Source organism: Triturus cristatus, chromosome 7, assembly GCF_964204655.1.
Source record: "Triturus cristatus chromosome 7, aTriCri1.1, whole genome shotgun sequence".
NCBI lineage: Eukaryota > Metazoa > Chordata > Amphibia > Caudata > Salamandridae > Triturus > Triturus cristatus.
In genome coordinates, this window is record NC_140590.1 from 461,662,035 (window position 1) to 461,681,588 (window position 19,554).

At 43.5% G+C, this 19,554-nt stretch overlaps 1 protein-coding gene across 1 annotated transcript in view; it reads right to left on the reverse strand.

Annotated features, from left to right (window-relative positions):
- Window positions 1-19,554, reverse strand: part of RAB40B (RAB40B, member RAS oncogene family) — a 291,119-nt gene that overhangs the window by 86,694 nt on the left and 184,871 nt on the right. The window contains exon 5 of the mRNA XM_085616788.1: window positions 740-817. Within this exon, the coding sequence (XP_085472914.1) occupies window positions 740-817 (78 nt within the window). The remainder of the gene's footprint in view (window positions 1-739; window positions 818-19,554) is intronic.

The following is a 19,554-nucleotide window of genomic DNA, read 5'->3' on the forward strand; positions in this document are numbered from 1 at the left end:
ACAGCTGATAACAAATTTCTAAAAATCCTTAAACAGAAAGGCTGAAAAACTGAATTAACCCATTATTTTAAAATACAAAAACAGCTACATTCTAATATCAGCGCATAAGAATCATCAGTGCAAAAATACCATTTTGGTTCAAAATCACCAATGGCATTTAAGATCCTAACAAGTGACTTCATATTTTCTGCTACGTTCCAGATCTCATTATGGCAGATAAAATCAATCATTGAAAGGTTTTTTAATCTAACTGATGACAAATACAATGTCTTCATTTCTGGTTTTTATTTTGTTTAGTATTGGATAGTGTTCGTACTATGTTTTGATCTTATTGATACATTAGATGATGTTGCCCAAAAATTCCTTGAACTTCGATAAGTGGTGGATTATAAATATATATTCAACCATTATTGATACCTTCACCTAATATCCAGAGTTGTGGTGTCTAAGGTTCCTTGTATATACAGGCAAACTGATATTGCTCAGCTGAACATGCTTCTAAATAGATGAACGTTATGAAAAGATACGCCTGTGAAGTTTACTTTTCTCATTGTTTTAGACACATAGCCATGATGTGCGGTTTTTTGGAAGGGTCAAAGGTTAGGACACCATGGGCAGTACTGCTCTTGAGTATGGTTAACGTAGTATTCGATTGACCTCTAAAAGCTGTTAAGAGCTCAAATTGGGAATGAAGAGGAAAGGAACTATTGATGCTTTAAAAGTCCTTCATAGGTCTTACCTCATCAATCTCCTTGATCCATCGATCTATTCCATCAAACGACCAACGATTCGCAATATCGTACACCAGTATTACACCCTGCTCGAAAGAGAAATGTTTCACTAAACAGGATGGTTATGGATTTAAATGACAGCAAAAACTTTACAATCTTAGACTGATCACAAACCAGAAACTTAACATATCAAGTACAAATATAACATTTGGTCATATGCCCATATCGGGCAGCTGGCCTCTAATAATAGCTTCAAATACCTTGAGCTAAACATCTACCTTAGATGTGACATATTTAAAGAAAAGAACAGACACTTGATTGTGATCTTTTGAGAAACAAAGTAAAGTAGGTCGGAGAAGACATTATGAAGACAACATGCTTTACATGTAAGAGCATGTGTTGTAGAAGTAACAGCCTGCATGGTGACACAGAGTCACAAGCCTTCGTGCATGTCAGACCCTGTTCAGGGGGAGGAGAGGGTGGCTCATTACTCAACAATCAACCGAAACCAATAAAATAACTTATATTATGTGCATTTGTATAGCACACAACTCATCTCGGAGGGTAGCCTTGCTCTGAAGCATGACCTGTATAGGCTGAGCCAGGATCAGGGATAGGTGAAGAGCTAGGTCATCAGGTTCTTGAGGAATTCAAGAACTGAAGAGGAGGCTCTGACATGCCGGAGCAGATCATTCAAGACTGTAGGAGCAAGGTGGGAGAGGGCATGACCACCAGATAAGGTTCTGAGTATGAAGGGGGGGTAGAAGGTGTGCAAGTAGGAGTCCGGCTAAACTGAGGTGTCTAGGAGGTTTGGGGGAGTTTATACGGTTGTCGGGGTACGTGGGACCGGCATTGTGTAGGGCTTTGTATGTGTGAATGATGTGTGAATGAGGAGTTTGAAGAGTGCTTGTTTGTGTATTGGGGGTCATTGGAGCTCTTTGAGGTGTGGGGTGTGAGGCTAAGGGGGAGCATGGCTGTAGAGTTTAATAGTCTGGAGTCTTCTGGTCAGTTGAGTGTTGACTCCAGCATAGAGTCTGTTGCCATTGCCCAGCATAGAGTGTTACTGTTGTCTAGCTAGCTAGTGATGAGGGCTTGAGTGACGGTTCTTCAAGTATTGGCTGGAAGTCGTTTTAAGATCTTCTTGATGTTCAGTGTGTGGAAGCAGGAGACTGAGACCTCATTCAGTTGGCCGGTCTTGGTGAGTTGATACTTTAATTGCACAACAGAGCTGAATACTACACAATCCAATTATGCTTCATTTATGTTCAAAAATACAAGTTGAATCCCTGGTTTTGATCTTTAGGTTGCGCTATAACCTGTTGCAATGTCCTCTCGCCACTTGGTTGATATCTAGGCTCTGTAGTCCCAAATTGTCTAGTGGAAAGTTGCAGATTATGAATTGTGAAACTCAATCACTAAATATTACAATTGGTTTATTTCATGTAGAAAGTCTCAAGGCCATGAGTGCATCTCAGCCTATGTACTCTGGGTGCCAGGGAAGCATCATGATGCCTGCCCCCCAGTCCTTGCCAGTCATGAGGTGAGACGGACGCAACTGGCACTTGCAGAAGAAGTAACTGAGCGGATGCAGTTTGTGTGTTGTGGCCCATCCTCCCCAGTGATGGTGGCCTTTTCAGCTGGTGTGGTTAACAGAAGCAACGTGCAGGTATGGTCTCCCAGTGCGATCAGGTTTACAGCAGCAATGTACAGGCACTGCCCTCAGGACAATCAGGCTTACAGCAGTGCGGTGAAGTTGTAGCCTTCCAGACTGATCAGGCTTACAGAGGTGAGGTGCAGTTGTGGTCTCCAAGGCTGAACAGGCTCATAGTAGCAATGTGCAGTGCAGCTGCGTAGAATCACAACAACAATGGACAGTGAATGTGGCCACACCTAGTTCATACAGTCTCTGGGGCAGTTCTCAGGTAGGATTCACAAAGAGACAGGGGAACCCCTCTAACGATGCAGGTTGCTCCTGGCTTTGCTTTCCAAGAGTGCCTGCTTAAACTAGGTGCTCCACACACAGGAACACTCTGGGATCCTCCTCTCCGACAGTCTCTCCCCCTGCAGGGCCAGGAATACTCATTCCCTCTCTCAGCATGCAAATAGGTTTGTAGGCACTAGGAAAACCTTCAGCTCCTCCAACAGCAACACTTCAGGTGATGTTCTCTCACCTATGGGAAACTAGCTGTAAGGCAGGTGCCAGATCTGGCAACACAGCTGCTCCTGCAGTACTCTGTGGTGCACTCTTTTCAAGAAGAAACTGGGACTGAAATAAATTGTGGTGGTTTGGGTCCCAGTTTTATACAAATTTTCGGAGATGTGGATCCATTGTCTCAAACTTTCAGAACTGGTTCATGGTAGTCCTCTTTCAAGTGTCCTTCTCAGGCTGCTGTTAATATACGCCCTTGTGTATGGAGTATGCTTCTCACAGCAGGTGGCACTAATGCTATCTCAAAGTAGGAGCACCCATCACATGGGCACACCGAAGTGTGAGATCTCTGCACCTGGCAGTCATCAGACTTTCTAAAACAGTAATCAGGGAAGATAAAAAGGGCAGGAATGACCTAAACTTTTCCTCACCTTGAACAACAGAAACTGCAGTCTCACCCTTTATTTGTACCATACACCAAATGGCAGTGTTTTGGTAATAAAGTCTTCATAAAACTTCTACAGGCTTCCCTGTCTCCATCCATCTCACGTCAGTGTCTGGTTCTCCCTCATCCTGTACAGTAATGCAGACAATAAACTTACACTGTCTGGGGAAACTGTCCCAAAATGGATCCCACTTCAACAGGCACACACAAACACACACACATACAATTTTACTACCACACATATATTACATTACACACACACATTAGACATACACACGTCAGTGCAAGGTACACATACAGCAGAAGAATTTTACACAAGAGGTGTTAGTAGGCCTCACTCTCATTGACACAAGTAAAAAGTTTGGTTACACTATAAATCACAAAGCACAGTATGCTGCCAAAACCCCTTTATGTGGAAAATCCAAAGGGAAAGAAAGAAGTCATCTGCTCATTATGAGGGTATGCTTGATGCGGTGTGCAGACAGAATATCGAGTTTAAAATATCGAGATGCACCAATGTCGCGGTTCGGAAATATCAACAGCAAGAATATTGACTTAAGGCAAGTAATATCTATTTTAATAATATAGTTTGCATAAATATAGTTGTTGAAAATATCCATTTTTTAATTAATGTTATGTATTTTAGTATATGTTTTAAATGTATGTGATGTATGTTTTTTTGTATAAGGATTGTTTGTATTTGTTACATTTTTAGTAGTTATTAATTTTCTTTTATTAGAATTTTGTGTTTTATTTCTGTAGCGGGTTGTTGGTTTAAAGGGGAATAGGGTGGGAAGTAACTTAATTATATTAAGTAAATTGATTATTTTTTATTTATTAATATTTGTTTAATTGAGATGATATAGTGTTAAATGTGTAAAGTAATATATTATTAATTAATAATTTGTTAATTAATAATTATTTAACTTGTAACTAATTATGGTAATTGTGTAATTAATTTTAGGTGTATGTTAATTAATTTTTACAACTGTTGGGAGTGTGAATAGTAATTTTACCTCTCCGCTATCCAACACTTTCCCTACTGTTGCACTCACTCGAGTGGGAATAGTACATTTCACACTCCGCTATCCAGTACTTTCCCTACTGTTGCACTCACTGGAGTGGGAATAGTACATTTTACCCGTCCGCTTTCCAACAATTATCCTACTGTTGCACTCAGTGGAGTGGGAATAGTAATTTTTGCCCCTCCGCTATCCAACACTTTTCTTATTGTTGTATTCACTGGAGTTGGAATAGTAAATTTAATTACTCTGCTATCCAACACTTACCCTACTGTTGCACTCACTGGAGTGGGAAGTTATTTTTACCCCTCCGCTATCCAACACTTTCCCTACTGTTAACTGGCTGTATTGTGAAAGTTAAGTTTAAATATTTTTTAATAGTTTAATGATTTAATTTAATATAGATTTTTGTTTTTTTATATTTTAAATCATCAATATATATTTTTATTTTTATATAATTTTAAACTTTTAACATAAATAAAAAATAAGTTTATTAATTGATTCGAATTAAATATATATGTATAAATAAATTGTTTGTGTTTATCTTTATTAAATTTATTTGTTGTATTTTATTAAAATGTATATTACATTTATTTTATTTTGTTAAAATTAAATGTAATATTTAACATATTATATTTTATATGTATATAAAAGTCGATATTTTATACATCTATATTTTTTGCATCAATATTTTGTTGTCAATATTTTTGTTGTCTATATTTTTTACTGAATATTTTTTACATCGATATTTATTACATCGATGTTGTGTCAGTGAACCCTTAATGCGCCTTTCAGGTCACAGGAGAACCTCTCTACTTCATACTGTCAGGGACAAGGTTAGGCCTCCACACGCACTCTAGATTATCGTGACACTAGGGCTAAAATAAACATTAGGCTACCACATTCATATGCAGTCGGGCAACTCGTATACCATGCAGGGGACATTTCCGTCCCAACAATGCACATCTAGTCAATCAATTGTTAGAGCAGTACGGTAGTCAGTAAATTAAGCTATCCCTACTCTCAGAAATAGGTAGAGGGACGATTTACTTATGACAGCAGCATTTCCGTTAGCGGAGAGTGATGGCCAACTTTTATGTTTGCTACTGTATTTCTAAACCCCTATAGCCCACATTCATTTTATGTAAGGACTGGAGGTGAGGATTATGCTTTCATCTTTCCTTTTTGTTTTGGCAGAAGCAGAAAAAAGAACAATAAACTACACTTCCTATGGGCACTTGGGAAAAAGCTGTAGTTTTAGACAACCTATCAAACAAAGCCAAAGTCCAAAAAGCCTGTGACCACATCCTGGACTTCCTGTTTCTTTGCTGCTCTTGCAGCACATAAGTTAAGTTTTCTTTTATCTCATGTTTGCTGCTGATTGTGGTACATTTATACTATTTGTGAGCCTATACTTTTCAGGTGGCGGGATGCATCCAATTCAGGGCAATATTCTGTGCGGTAAAGCGGTGGCAGTCCTGAGGTGTGGTAGGGGCCTCCCACCACACTACCTTCATGGTTCTTGGTAGCTGCGCTGTGGTCCTGCATATGCAGCGAGGAAGCAACTTACACTGGATGCTGTCTGCAGTGTACTATATCTAGACTAGATCCAACTCAAGCAATAGGAATAAATGATGGACGGAATGTTGTACAACGCAACCGTTCACCACAAGTCACAAAGATATGGGTTTATTCCATCGTTCTTTTGCTCACCACGCCACCCCAGTTTGGACCCAGCCATATGCAAATCAGTTCTGCATTGATCAAACTCTTACAAAGTGTAAAAAAAGGAGTTTACTTGGGATATAATTCATAAACCCATTTTTGGCACCTCTTAATTACTGCCCTGCCTGTAGCACAACGCCTCCTGACTGACTATCTGTAACCGAGTTTGCAAGGGCACTAAACAGGCAGAACAGGTTCTCCAGGTTGTATCCTTTATAGTCTACCGCTGCTACATTGCCTGTACATTCAGGAGCCTCCCTGCTCCTTCTGCACTATGCAGTGACATGAGGATGACAAAGACATGGAAGAGACCTTGGGACCAGGGTCTCTCAGAGGCAGTCTATCCCTCTATTAAATAGGCAGTGAGCAATACCCTTCTGCATTTTGGAAAGCAGCATCTCTTACTGATTCTGTGCCAGCCTGAACCCCTCTGTAAGGGTGGTAGCTTTGGGTTTCCTGCCAGGAACCAATGATCTCCAGGCACCAACGGTCAGACAAAGGTTGAGGCTCATGCCATAAAGAAAAAGAGTAGCCCTGCTCAGCAGATTCATTTGATATGCTCAAACAGGCTTTCCAAGTACAATTCAGCACAACCCTTGGAAATTCCATTGAGGACTCCCCAGTGAGAAGCTCTAGTAACCTAGTCATTCCAAATCTGGCACAACCTTCAACTGATGGCGATACCGACATGGGAGGATTCTCACAGGGATTCTGACCAGGAGTTGGCCGATTACAGACCTTGGTGCCAGGTTATAGATCCCACAGACAACCCCTTTGGACCCAGGGCCAAACATCTGGATAAAATATACCACCTGTGGTTGGCGGAATAGTCACCAGAAGAAAAGGTGGCACAGTTTATTGCAAGTCTGCTATGGAAACCTCTTGACAGAGGAATCGGGGTTAAGAGCAGATTGCCTTTGCATGACCCTGGAAGGCAACGTTGCCCTGACACCAGAAATAGACAGCAAACAAATGATGAACGGAATGTTGACAATGAAAACATTCTCCCCCAGTCAAAAGGTCTGGGTTAAATCCATCGTTCTTTTGCCCACTACGCCACCCCAGCCATATCCAAATCAGTCTTGACCCTGTGCCCCATGGGAACAGTCCAGACCGAACTCCAAGGCCAGGTCCTCCCTGGACCGGAAACAAGCATCCTGGGACCGGTTTCATGGTATGTCACTCTTCTTCAGCCAGGCTAGCTTGAATCCATTGGCATAGTGAGCAAGGGACCTACGTCTGGGCATACCCATCCCAATTAGGTCGAAAAGTGTTACAGCAAACATCAACTGTTGTTTTTGCATTTGTCACCCCGAGGGGGATGGGTATGCCCAGACGTGGGTCCCATGCTCTCCATACCACTGGAATCAAGCTATCCTGGCTGAGGAGGGGTGAAACCCCGAAACCGGTCCTAGGATGCTTGTTTCCAGTCCAGGAAGGACCTGGCTTGACAGTTCGGGCTGGACTGTTCCCATGAGGCACAGGGTCAAGACTGATTTGCATATGGCTGGGTTCAAACTGGAATGGCATGATGAGCAAAAAAACGATGGATTTAGGCCCAGATCTCTGTACTGGGGTGAATGTATCACATTGTTCTGCATTCTGTCAAACTGTTGTTTTTGCACCATAGATAGACGGGCACATTGCATGGCTACCTTTTTTGGCCAAGCTCATCAAAGACCCTAAGAAGGGCATAAACTGGTCTAGGCGCTAATGCCAGGACAACCATCTGGACATTTCGGGACTCCTAATGAAGATATTGGACATAGCTTAAAAGGCTAATGAGTCAGGTATGCTGATCTCCCTGGTGATCCTGTCCGGATGGGCACGGAAAGCTATCATCTTTCTGGCCAATTCTAACTGCACCACCTCTAATGAGAGATGTAGATGGATGTTCATAAAGTTGAACCTGAAACTGCGTGATCTGGCCAACTCGGAAGCCCATAGCCCCAGGGTGCCTCTTTAAAGAAGTTTTTCTTTAAGAACTGCAAATGTTTGGGTCAACTTTCGCCTTCCTGAAAGCGTGGGGCATGTCAACCCCTCCCAAGATTCACAAATGGGAGAAGGGCATGGACTGGTGCCGACAGGTCGATAAAGTGGTGTACAAGAGCAGAGGTTACCCCAAGAAATGGGAAAAAGTATGGGGCAGCTGGTGTACTTACCGTGAGGCTGGAGTAGGCTTAGAGTAGAAATGCTGATGTTGGAAGGATAGGGAAGTGTCCGGCATTGACACCAGGATGAATGGATCGCTCACCTGTGTATGTATCCTTGACTGCCATTGTGTCCCTACACTATGATGATATATACCATTGTGTTGTGCTACACCCTGAATCTTCTTTACTACACTGTACCTGTACTACTGTGTTTATATAATAAAAATGTAAAAAATCAATAAAAAGGCATTTAAAAAAAAATAAGTTTTGCCTCTCTGGACAAGGCGATGCCGTTCATTAAGAACATGTTTGGACCCAAGGCTTTTGGAGTGGCTGGAAGAGGGTGCTCGTCTTGCCGCTCACGGTTCTAAGACTCCAAAAGAGGTCAGTTGTCAAGCTGAGGCCACACAAATAGAGGATCCTTAAGGTGAATAAGCTCATCCTCCAACAGATATACCAGTATGTAATCTCCGTTCCTCCCTTGTAAAGTAAGTAGAGAGGTTTGTGGAGTTTGCACAAGAGTGGCACGAGATTATGACAGATGCATGGGTTCAGCAGAGGATGAGGGGATGTCACAAACTTTTATGGTTCCCTCAAGCAATATCGGCGGCTGGCTGCCATGGTTTGTTTGGACTCCCAAAAGCTCCTGATTAATCAGGAGGTAACAGCCCTGGTGCCCAAGGGAGCAATTTCGAGGTGCAGGATCATCCAGACTGGTTTGTAAGAAACTGGTTTCTGGTAGAGAAAAAGGAAAAAGGGCAAAGACCTATGTTAGATTTAGATAAACATAACAAGTGTTTGGTTTTCTGCCGCTTCAGGATGGAAAGCATACACCTGCAAGACATCTTACATCACGAAGATTGGACGGTACACCTTTTTATTTATTTATTTGAGTTTTATATAGCGCTGGCTAGACCCCGCGGTATCAGAGCGCTTTACATAAGGAAACCTAGCTTTAAAAAAAGGCTTACCTGGCTGTTACCACCTTTTCAACTCATTGCAGATTCTTCCAATTCACCTGGTGAAGAAAGGCTTATGAATTCATAACCCTTCCCTTCGAATGCTCCTCTACACTATGGAGCTTCATAACGGTCATCAAACTGGCCATGGAGTTCCTCCAAGCAAGAGGGAGCTGAATATTCATTTATGTTGATAACAAACTACTAATAAACCAGATGCTAATTTACCTGAATGAACAGTTTCAACTTGAGTTAACACTGCACCAGAATCTGGCTTCTTGATCAAAAAATGCATATTGGAATTGAAACCCAATCATATCATGAATTTTCATGGATTCATAACAGACTCAGAGCAGGCAATCCTTAAGCTTCCACATCAGATAGAAGATCAGGAGGCCACTGACAAAATTCAACATCTCACTCCATTATCTCGCCAGAGTAGTGGTCTTACTGGTTTCCTCCATTCAGACCATCTTCCCGCAACCCTGTCTCAACAGGGCACTAGAGCAATTGAAAGCAATGAATCTCAGATAGGGATTTAAATATTTGTAACAGATTTCTCTCTAGGAGAAGACCAGGATAGAAATCCATTGGTGGCTTAACCAAATGGACACATGAAATGAGAGAACGATCTTTAGTTCTGCTCTAGACCGACTCATTGATTTAGATACCAGCAGATTGGGGTAGGGTACCATATGTAGATATCTCTCTATGGGAAGACAGTGGTCCAAACCAGAGTTGTTTGCAGTCAAGTGCAGGCCCAAAGAAAGAGTTAACTATTGTGTCCTCCTGAAGGGTAAACAGGGAGATGAGCTGTCTGCGATTTGGGGATGCCAGTTCGAACATGCTAAAAGTAATGGCCAAGGACATCTGGCATTACTGTCTGAAAAACCAGGTAGCAGTCGCAGCAGAATCTCAGCCAGGAAACGGATTGGCACTTTAGGTGTCGACAGGATTCCAGTGCTTCTATAGATCTATCTGCTTCAAGGATGGACCATCAACTCCCATGCTACTTCACCTGGAGGCCAAATTCGAGAGCTGTGGCAAAGGATACCTTTCTCCAGGATTGGGCTCAGAAGAGAGGTTAAGCTCCTCCCCCAACTTTCAATGATCACAAGAGTGATGGCAGTGGTCAGGGTACAGGAAGCAAATATTACCTTGATAATAACACCAATGTGGAGATCTCAGGTATAGTTTCCAATTCTGTTTGAACTTTCCTGGGATTTAGCAATCCTTGTCCTCAGTTTCCTGAGCATCTCAAGAATCCAATAGAAATGAACCCCAGGATGTTGGAGGAGGTGACTCTCCATCTCACGGCTTGGAGGATTACTGGGATCGCTTGGCAGTCCCAGGACTTTCTAGATGACCTGCCAGCCTCATCCAACATAGATGGGCTGTCAACATACATGTATGCATGGACGTCAGGGACCTGTTGGTGTACAGGAAGGAATGTGTATTTTATGGGGCCCGGACTTTGTACATATTTTAAAAAGTTATCAGAACTGGGGCAGAAAAAGGAAAAGCTTACAAGTCAGTAAACATGTTTCGCTATAACTTCATCAGATCAAGTACGTGTGGATGGTGTACACAAGTAGGAGAACATTTGATGGTAAATAAACATTTAAGAGGGATTACTAATCCTCCAGAACTCAGGTACTCGGGTCTATGGGATGTAAAAATATTATTGAACTTACTTCTGTCATGGAATGATAATTGCTTCTTTTCCAGGAAAGAACTCTAGTATACTAGCCATGCTCTTATTTCTAGTATCTTGCAGGAACGTCTCATGTCAGGGCTCTGGACATTTCAGGCTGCATGTTTAGCCCAGATGGGGTTCCCTTTACGAATATTAGAAGGACACAGATTAAATAATAGTGTAGTTTCTGATCTAGCATTTAGAAATTGTCCAAAACCTTGTCAGCTGTTAATATTGATCAGGAAACGTTTTGTGCAGGTATCTTCCGTACTCATTGCATGGTGGGTCAGGAGGGTGATTCAAGAAGCTGGGATAGATAAGTCAATATTCGGAGCAGCTTCAGCTAGAAGTACCATGGTCTCCAGGCTTAGGGGCACAAATGGAGGATATCATGAATGAGGCTGATTGGTCGCCTTACAGAAGCAGGGCCAAGACTGATTTGCATATGGCTTGGTGCAAACTGGAGTGACATGACAAGTAAGTAAAATAACAATGGATTAAACCCAGATCTGTGACTGGGGGTGAGTGTTTGAAAAGTTTCAAATCACTCTGTTCATCATTTTATTTTGTGATGTTGCTATCTGCGCCTAAGTGGCTAAGAGTACGCCCAGACGTAGGTCCCTTCCTCGCGTCACCACTGGATTCAAGCTAGTCTGGATCATGAGGTGTGATACCCTGAAACCGGTCCCAGGATGCTGGTTTTCGGTCTAGAGAGGACCTGCCTTGGCAGTTCGGGCTGGACTGTTCCCATGCGGAGCAGGGTCAAGACTGATTTGAATATGGCTGGGTCCAAACTGGGGTGATGTGGTGAACAAAATAATGATGGATTAAACTCAGATCTGTGACTGTTGGTGAGTGTTTGAAAAGTTTCAACACTCCGTCCATCATTTTATTTTGTGATGTTGGTCGTCTTACTCTACCTTTGAGAAGTTTTGCTTTAATTGGTCAGCAACATAGTCTCATTGGTGTCGAGTAAGCTTTGAAGAAGCATAATTCTCACCTCTGGTCCAGAGGAAAGCATTATCCCACCCGAGAAAATTCTGGTGGAATTTTGAAAATCACCCTCTCTTGATGACATTGAGAGTAAGTAAGTGGTCTTGTAGTGGAGGCAGAGCTACAGGTACACACATTGCTATGTTAGCATAAGCGTCTTAGAATTAAAACGTCATCTTGCCACTTTTTGCTGCTTTTGCACACAACACTGCAGGTAGATGTTATAAGAAAACTGCTTGCTTTTCTTCACATGAGAACGGTCTGTTGTTCACATCCCTAGACGTGCACCGCGACCTTGGTCTGTACACACTGTGTGCAGAAACAGTCAGGGCCAAAAAACAATGTATGCTCTTGAATTCAGGTTGATCGGCCCACGCTCTAGCCATAACACGCACATAGCTGCACATATCTGAAACTCGAGTGCTTTTAATATTGCAGTTTGCGTGCATGTGTTAGACACTTTGGAGAAGACCTTTTCCAGACACAGAGCAAAGCTGATCCTGTGATGTGATTCACCTAAGCTGATATTTACGGTATGGGGTTCCCCATTCAAACCTAGAGACCTTCTATTAGTTTAATAATACTAGCTTACTAATGATGGGAGGGTGGTTGTAATCCACTATCATTCCTAATATGATTTCTCCCTTCATTTTCTATGGTATTGTAACAATGCTGATGGTTTTATTTTTAATCATTTGTCTGCTTATGTTAGCCAAAGTACTGCATCTTAGGGCACGTAGTTGAAAATAAACATTTTAAACTTTACGGTGTCTCTGATTACTCTTGTTGTGGACTGATATGAGAATAATAACGAACAGGTATTTCTAATTCCCACCATTCCTGAGAGTACTCCAAGTCGCTTGTTCAGGGTTATCTAATCATTGGTAGCTTCGAGATGATACGGAGAACGAATGAGACACTGATGCTAGTCGGATAGGGGTTCTGGGGTGAGATTTTGGTACACCAAAATTCACTGAGGTCCTGGTTTCCTGCGCATAGTTCTGTGCATGAGCAGAAGCCCTGCAACATGGCGCACCTAACGTTTGGTCTTACGATTTGAAACGCCTTAGTAGTGCTTATATTAGTCCACGATGCCCTCACTCTTATTTCCGGATAGCGGGAGTGACGGTTAAACCTACCTACATAGTTTCTCTATAGGTTCAATCAAGCTTGTCAATTAAAAAAGTTTTTATTTTTGTGGACCCTTGTTGTGCTACTGTTATAATAGATTGTTTTTCTTCTCTGTGTTCTTATGGCTGAAGTCGCTATTGCGGCGCATAGCCGTGCACCTCTCTGGCGTCATTTGACGCAGTTCGGGGTGCCTGACGATGGGATGGTGGTTATCTTTGTAGTGAGTGCCGATGCTTCATATCCCTAGGAGTTGTTTTACTCTTGGGTTACCTTGCCGGCGGTGAATGCGGACGATAGTAAGTTTCCCTCTTATACTCCTACGCAGGTCCCAGAGAATTATACGCCATATAGGACACAGGAGATTCCTATTTCGGCTTAGCAGCATCGTATTTGGTTTAATGGCGCCCTCCCCCATACGGTTACACCGGTTCGTTTAGGCCCTTTGTCCATTCCAGGGGCCACTTAGCCGGTACTGGCCGGATTTACACCTCATCCTCGTTATTTACATGCCACGGTGGATGAGTTACGTCAACTCCATACAGCCCTGATTACAGTACATCGGGCTTTGGTGCAATACGTTTCACGCAATGTACAGGTAGGGGCACCTGTTGTTGCGGGGCAACCAGCTGGCCCGGCCGGGATTGTTATTAGTCCCGTCATGGTTAATTCGGTAATGGCCAAGCTCCCCCAAAATAAGGACGATTTGCCTTACTGGCTTGCTGAAAAATTTGAGCAACTGGAAGCAGTATTTCCGCACTCTACTCCTGTGGAGAAACACAGGACACTCACCATTAGTTTGCAGAAAGACTTAGTCCCAGAAGTGGCCGATTGTGAGAACTGGGGTAAGGTTTTCGCAGCGGTCTACTCGAAGTGCTTCAGCACCCAGTCTATGGCCGTACTGCCCTCCGTGATCAAACGTGTACAAGATCAACACGGTCCGGAGGTGGCGGTCGAGTTGGGAATGAGACTGGTCAGTGTGTTCGACGTGGTTGCCACTCTCATCCTTGGTAACCTCAAGGAAGATGCGGTACACTTTCAAGTGGCGAATGGTCTGGTCCTCGTAGACGCCGTCGATAAACCCCGAGAGTTGCCTAAAAGTATTGCGGAGGCATATAGAACGATAGGCCGCAGTAGTTTGGAGATTAAGCCTACGGTTCAGACCGCAGATGTGCAACAGCAAACTAAGATGGGTTCGTCTTTCAAAGACGATCGTCCAGCTTTTCCTAAACAAAGTTGGAGATCTAAGAAACAGGGTAAGCAGCAACAGAAACAGGGGTCTCGTCCAGCATCGCCTGTACAGCCTACTGGTGAGCGCACATATGACTTGCGCGATCGCACTAGGATTATGTCTCCTGATAGATTTCAGGTTTCTGAACAACGTTCTCCTCGTTCTTCACAGGAATCATCAGCCTCGCAGCCCGGTGGAGGAGAACGTGGCAAGGGTCGGGGTGCCCAACAAGGACGTGAGCAACCCCGTCAGCCTGACGGTAAAGGCAAGCAAGACGAGTTTGCACGTCAACGTCCCACATTTCAGAAGAAGAAAGTTGCTGCGGTAACAGCGAGGTATGCCACAGATAGTCAGAACGCAGCTTCGGAACCTGACATGGGCACTAACGCTGCTCGACAGCGCAGCGGAGGTTACAGTAGTGCGGCAAGCACTGCGTCCATATCTGGAGGCGACAGCAACTGACACGTTCATAACTGTAGAAACTGCGGATACTAGAGTGGCTCCCCCTGACAGACTATATGACATAGTCCTTTTAATAGAAGGTGACATACAACGTACCATAAAAGGGATTTTTTGGGAAAATCAGACCTCTACATATGATATTCTATTAGCAGAGGCGGACTGGCTCCCGGCTTTTGTTTTGGCCGCCCCTAGAGGGGAGGAGGCAATCCTCCCATCATTTGCGCACACAGTGCCAAAGGATCAGGCTCAGAACTTTGCCGCGGAATGGGCTCAGGTGCTTGCTCCGGCTCTGTACCGTACTCAGGTTGGGTGGGATAAATTGTCACCAAGCCACGAAATTCCTTTACGGTCTATGCCCCAGCCGCAACCCCAATATCCCATGCGCCGCAAAGCTAGATCTCACGTCGCAGAAATCCTTGAACAGTTGGAATATCAAGGTGTTATTGAAACATGTGTGTCACCCATGAATAATCCCCTATTCACTGTAACTAAACCTGATGGGTCGTACCGCCTAGTTTTGGATTACCGGCATTTGAACTCTCATTGTCGGACCTGTGCCGTACAGAATACCCACAGTTCTGCCTTTGTTGATAGTCTTGTGAGAAAAAGGTTTAAGACCACACTTGACATATCCAATGGCTTTTATGGCCATAATCTGTCCTCTATTAGTAGTCAATGGACAGCCTTTACTGCAGGTGGCAAACAAAAACAGTTTAAAAGATTAGCCATGGGCTATAAAAACAGTCCTGGTGTCTTTGCCGCACGTGTAGTCTCTCTGTTAGAGAGCATTGACCCTGATGCGTACTCGTATGTTGATGATATCTATCTCACAGACGACTAATTATGTCCGCATCTGTGTCGCTTTGACCTCATCACTGTCATGTTTGCGGACTTCGGTTACAAATTCAACTTTGCAAAGTCACACATTGCAGAGTATACAGTGTTGTTTTTGGGCTATGAACTCAACAATGAAGGCCGAGGTTTAGCCCCTCACTTCCTGGAGAAGTGCGCATGTTTGCATGCTCCGACAACACTGAAGAAACTACAATCTTTGCTGGGTTTTTTAAATTTCGGGTGTACTTACATTCCCGATTATGCCCAGCGTATCAAGCCGCTATATGCCTTGGTACAACCTAAATTTTCAAATCGAGCTGGCTGCCAGAGCATTCAGCTATCTTGCAATCTTTGCAGGCTGATCTTCTTGCTTCGAAGTACTTACTGACATGTGATAACCACACTAACTTGGTGATAAGAATTGTGCCTGGTGCAGTGGGTTTCACGTACTTAACGTTCAATGAGGGCGACACAGTCCCCATTGCTTACAAATCACATTTGTACACTTCGGCTGAAATGCGCTTTTCCACAGTCGAGAAAGGTTTGACTGCAGTACAGATGGCGATTCTGAAAGAACGAGCGCTGTCGCAAGGGAAACGCATGTTGGTTGTCACACCGTATCCTGCCCTAGAGGCAGTGACGAAAGCCAGTGTACCGAATTCTAAAGCTTTGCATCCCCGTTGGATACAATGGGCCACTTCCATGACATCGCCGGATGTCACTTACATCTTTGATGCCTCATTGCAGACTCAGGAGTATTTGCAGTATGAATTCGTCCATCAGGCTCCTCTGTCTTTGCGCCCGCTTGAGGATTACCATTGTTCGGAGCAACAGGCGATGGAATCAAAGCATGCATATTCAGCGGCCTGCGCAATTGTGGCTGGTACTTTCGTGAATGGTGAATTCAAATCTGATGTCGTGCATACTCAGTCATTGGGTGATTGTACTGCACAGTTGGCAGAGCTCCGTGCTCTGGTGCTTGCACTGGAGTTTGCTGATCCTTGAGTTACTACTCTTTTAGTGAGTGACTCATTTTACTGTGTACAGTCTTTTAACGACAATTTATTCTTTTGGTCTCAAAATGAATACTGTGATTCCAAAGGTAGCACAATCAAGCATAAAATGCTTTGGGTTTGAGTGGCAGAACTTAAACTGAATCTGCCTCTAGTGAATGTAATTCATACTCTAGGGCACCAGCGAGTTGGTGTCCACGCTGTCGGAAACAGCTTAGCTGACGAAACGGTGAAAACGGCAGTGGCAGTAGCAGTAGCAGCAGTTACAGGATCCAAAAGTAAGATTGATGATGACATCTTGGCAGCAATTGCTGCAACGTAGAAGGGAAGTAATTACCCTAGAGGTTTCCCTTCTAAATACTCTTATCATTTAAGTCCTGATAAAGTTCCTTATGTGAGAATTAACGACGTTGGTGACAGATTGATTCCCAACGCGGACTGCAGACTTTCTTTGATAACAGCGGGTCACGAAGGCATGGCTTCTGCGCATGCCGGCGTTTCAGCAACTGTTACTCTCTTACAACAACGTGATTGGTGGCGCAGGTTGTATAAACAGACTTGTGTCTATGTTCTTAATTGTGACATCTGCCAGCAGATTAAACCTTCGACTGCTGCGCGCCCACCACAAACACAGTTGTACATATCTAATAAACCTCTTGGGTGTGTTTATTTAGATCACTGCGGTCCTTTCTCCTCTGACACTGCGTACAAGTATATCTTAGTTGCAGTGGATTCATGCACACGATTTCTTTGGGTATGGCCGCAACGGAGTGCTGATGCTCGAACTGTCATCAGGGATTTGCTGGTCTTTGTGGGAATTTTTGCATGTGGTACCCTTCATTCTGATCAAGGTCCTGCGTTCGCCTCTAAAGCTTACAAAGAAGCCATGAGATCATTGGGGGTCCAAGTCAAATTTTCGTCTCCATACCGGCCTGAGGGCAATAGTGCAATCCCTGACAGCTAGGGTTTTAGGCACTGTCAGGAACTGGTTAGCCCATCTGTATAACGTTCAACGTGCACTTAATAATCTCCCTAGAAGGTCTCTCGGTGGGCGGACCCCATAAGAAATGCTCTTTGGCATAAAGATGTTTGTTCCGGACCTTGATGGTCTAGACATGGCGGTGTCGGGCGCACCCTTTGACGTAGATGATCACTGTGCTGTATTACAGAATCTACAAGAGACCAGAGACAGTCTTGCAAAGGAACACTTGCCCTCCACAACTGATGCTGCGCTTCAGATTCCGGTAGTCGGCTGGCTACCGCGAGTTGGTGACCTGGTCCGTGAGAAGGTGGAGAACAAGAAGGAATTCGGCCCCTCTTATCGTGCATCAGTACCAGTGCTTGGCGTGCAGGGTACAAGAACAGTCATTTTACCTCCACTTCGTGGTCGCAAGGATAACAGGTACATCTCCATTGACAATGTCAAACTACAGCGAATGGCAGATTCTTCTTAGTATGACTCCAGCGGTCTCTTGTCCAGCGATGCTGAGAAATTCTGTTTTGGCTCCGGCGTCTACCACCAGGCCTGACATTGCCATCGAGATGCATACGGTTACTAATCCTTTGTTGCCCCCACCGGCTGGTGGTCCAGCTGAAGATACGGAGTATGCTTATCCCACAGATGTGTCGTTGCCTGGTTTACAATCAACTGCAGTTGACCAGTCACGTTTTTCATTTGACACTAACTATATGACTTCCAATCCCCCATCTAAAATTTCTATCTTTACAGCTTGGTTTAAAAGACATCTTTTGATTCCCCCTTGGACTTACATTTGGCTTTTGCTAATAAGTATTTTCATGTCTATGTCCATTGGGTTTGTGGTGGTATTTTTTCCTCTTGTAAATGGCCGCTATCTCACCGAAAGATCTGCAATGAAATTAATTGTTGGAACTTTGGCCCCCCACTCCTCATCGCACATCATGAAAAGGGACCAGACTTTTGTGAATATTACTGCCTGGCCTGTGTTAGATGGGATTGTGTGGGATGCTGTTAAATTTCAAATTCATGGTCCCACAGAGGTGATTAATGTGCCCAATGTACTTCGTGTTTCTATGGGGGATGTTGTGAAACTAAACATCCGCTCTGATTATTGGGACGTCCGGGCCATAGAGGCACTCTTTTCTGATTTGAAATAATATGCTGCTTTTGATGCTGATGATTTGTATTTAGACACAGCTAATTATGGGGAGTTGTTTTGCTACCAACACTATGGCAATCACTTCCTACATAAGGCAAATACTTTTAGAAATGTTGTTAATTATACACAATGGGAACATTGTCCGACACCCATTGAAGCCAGCTCCAAAACTCTAATGAGCAAATTTACATATTTTACTGATTTTAGCATTTCTGAACCTAAATCCTTTTATTTTAAAGTGGCGACAGAGTCATCGTCCAAAGTAAGACTGACCCACACTAAATTTTTGTATTCCAAATCCTTTATGGATAAATTGGCTGTAGGGGGCTATGAGCTGTGGAAAGATACCATTGATCTTAAATCTGTTTGGGGTTCTAAAACATGGCAGGTACAGGGAACAGAGGCTCTGCATCGTGCTTGCCTTATCCCCAACCACATGTTATTTTTGAATTCTAGAATTTTTCAAACCACCTGCTTTGGATTGGCTACTTCTAAAAAAAATTAATTCTCCCTCTATTCCCGATCTGGGTGCTTATCCAAAACGGAATAATCACACAGATCTGTCCCCTGATGCATTGAAGTCATATATTACTAATACATCCTTCAACATATCCGAATTAGATCCTGAAGGATGGTTGATATGACAGAGGAGCTCAGATTCCTGTCAACATCGTTTTCTGGGTCTATACCCTGGATATACACAGGTTAGAGTGGACCCCCGCTTTGAAAGTTCCCATTCAGTTACTACCTATTCTGTGGGGAAGTTATGTCAGAACTGGCTGCAACATTCCACCTTGGCATATGTCAAACTTAATTTATCAAAATTACATGACAAAATAGATTTGAATGATTTTGTTAAGGGTCCTGTGGGTGGC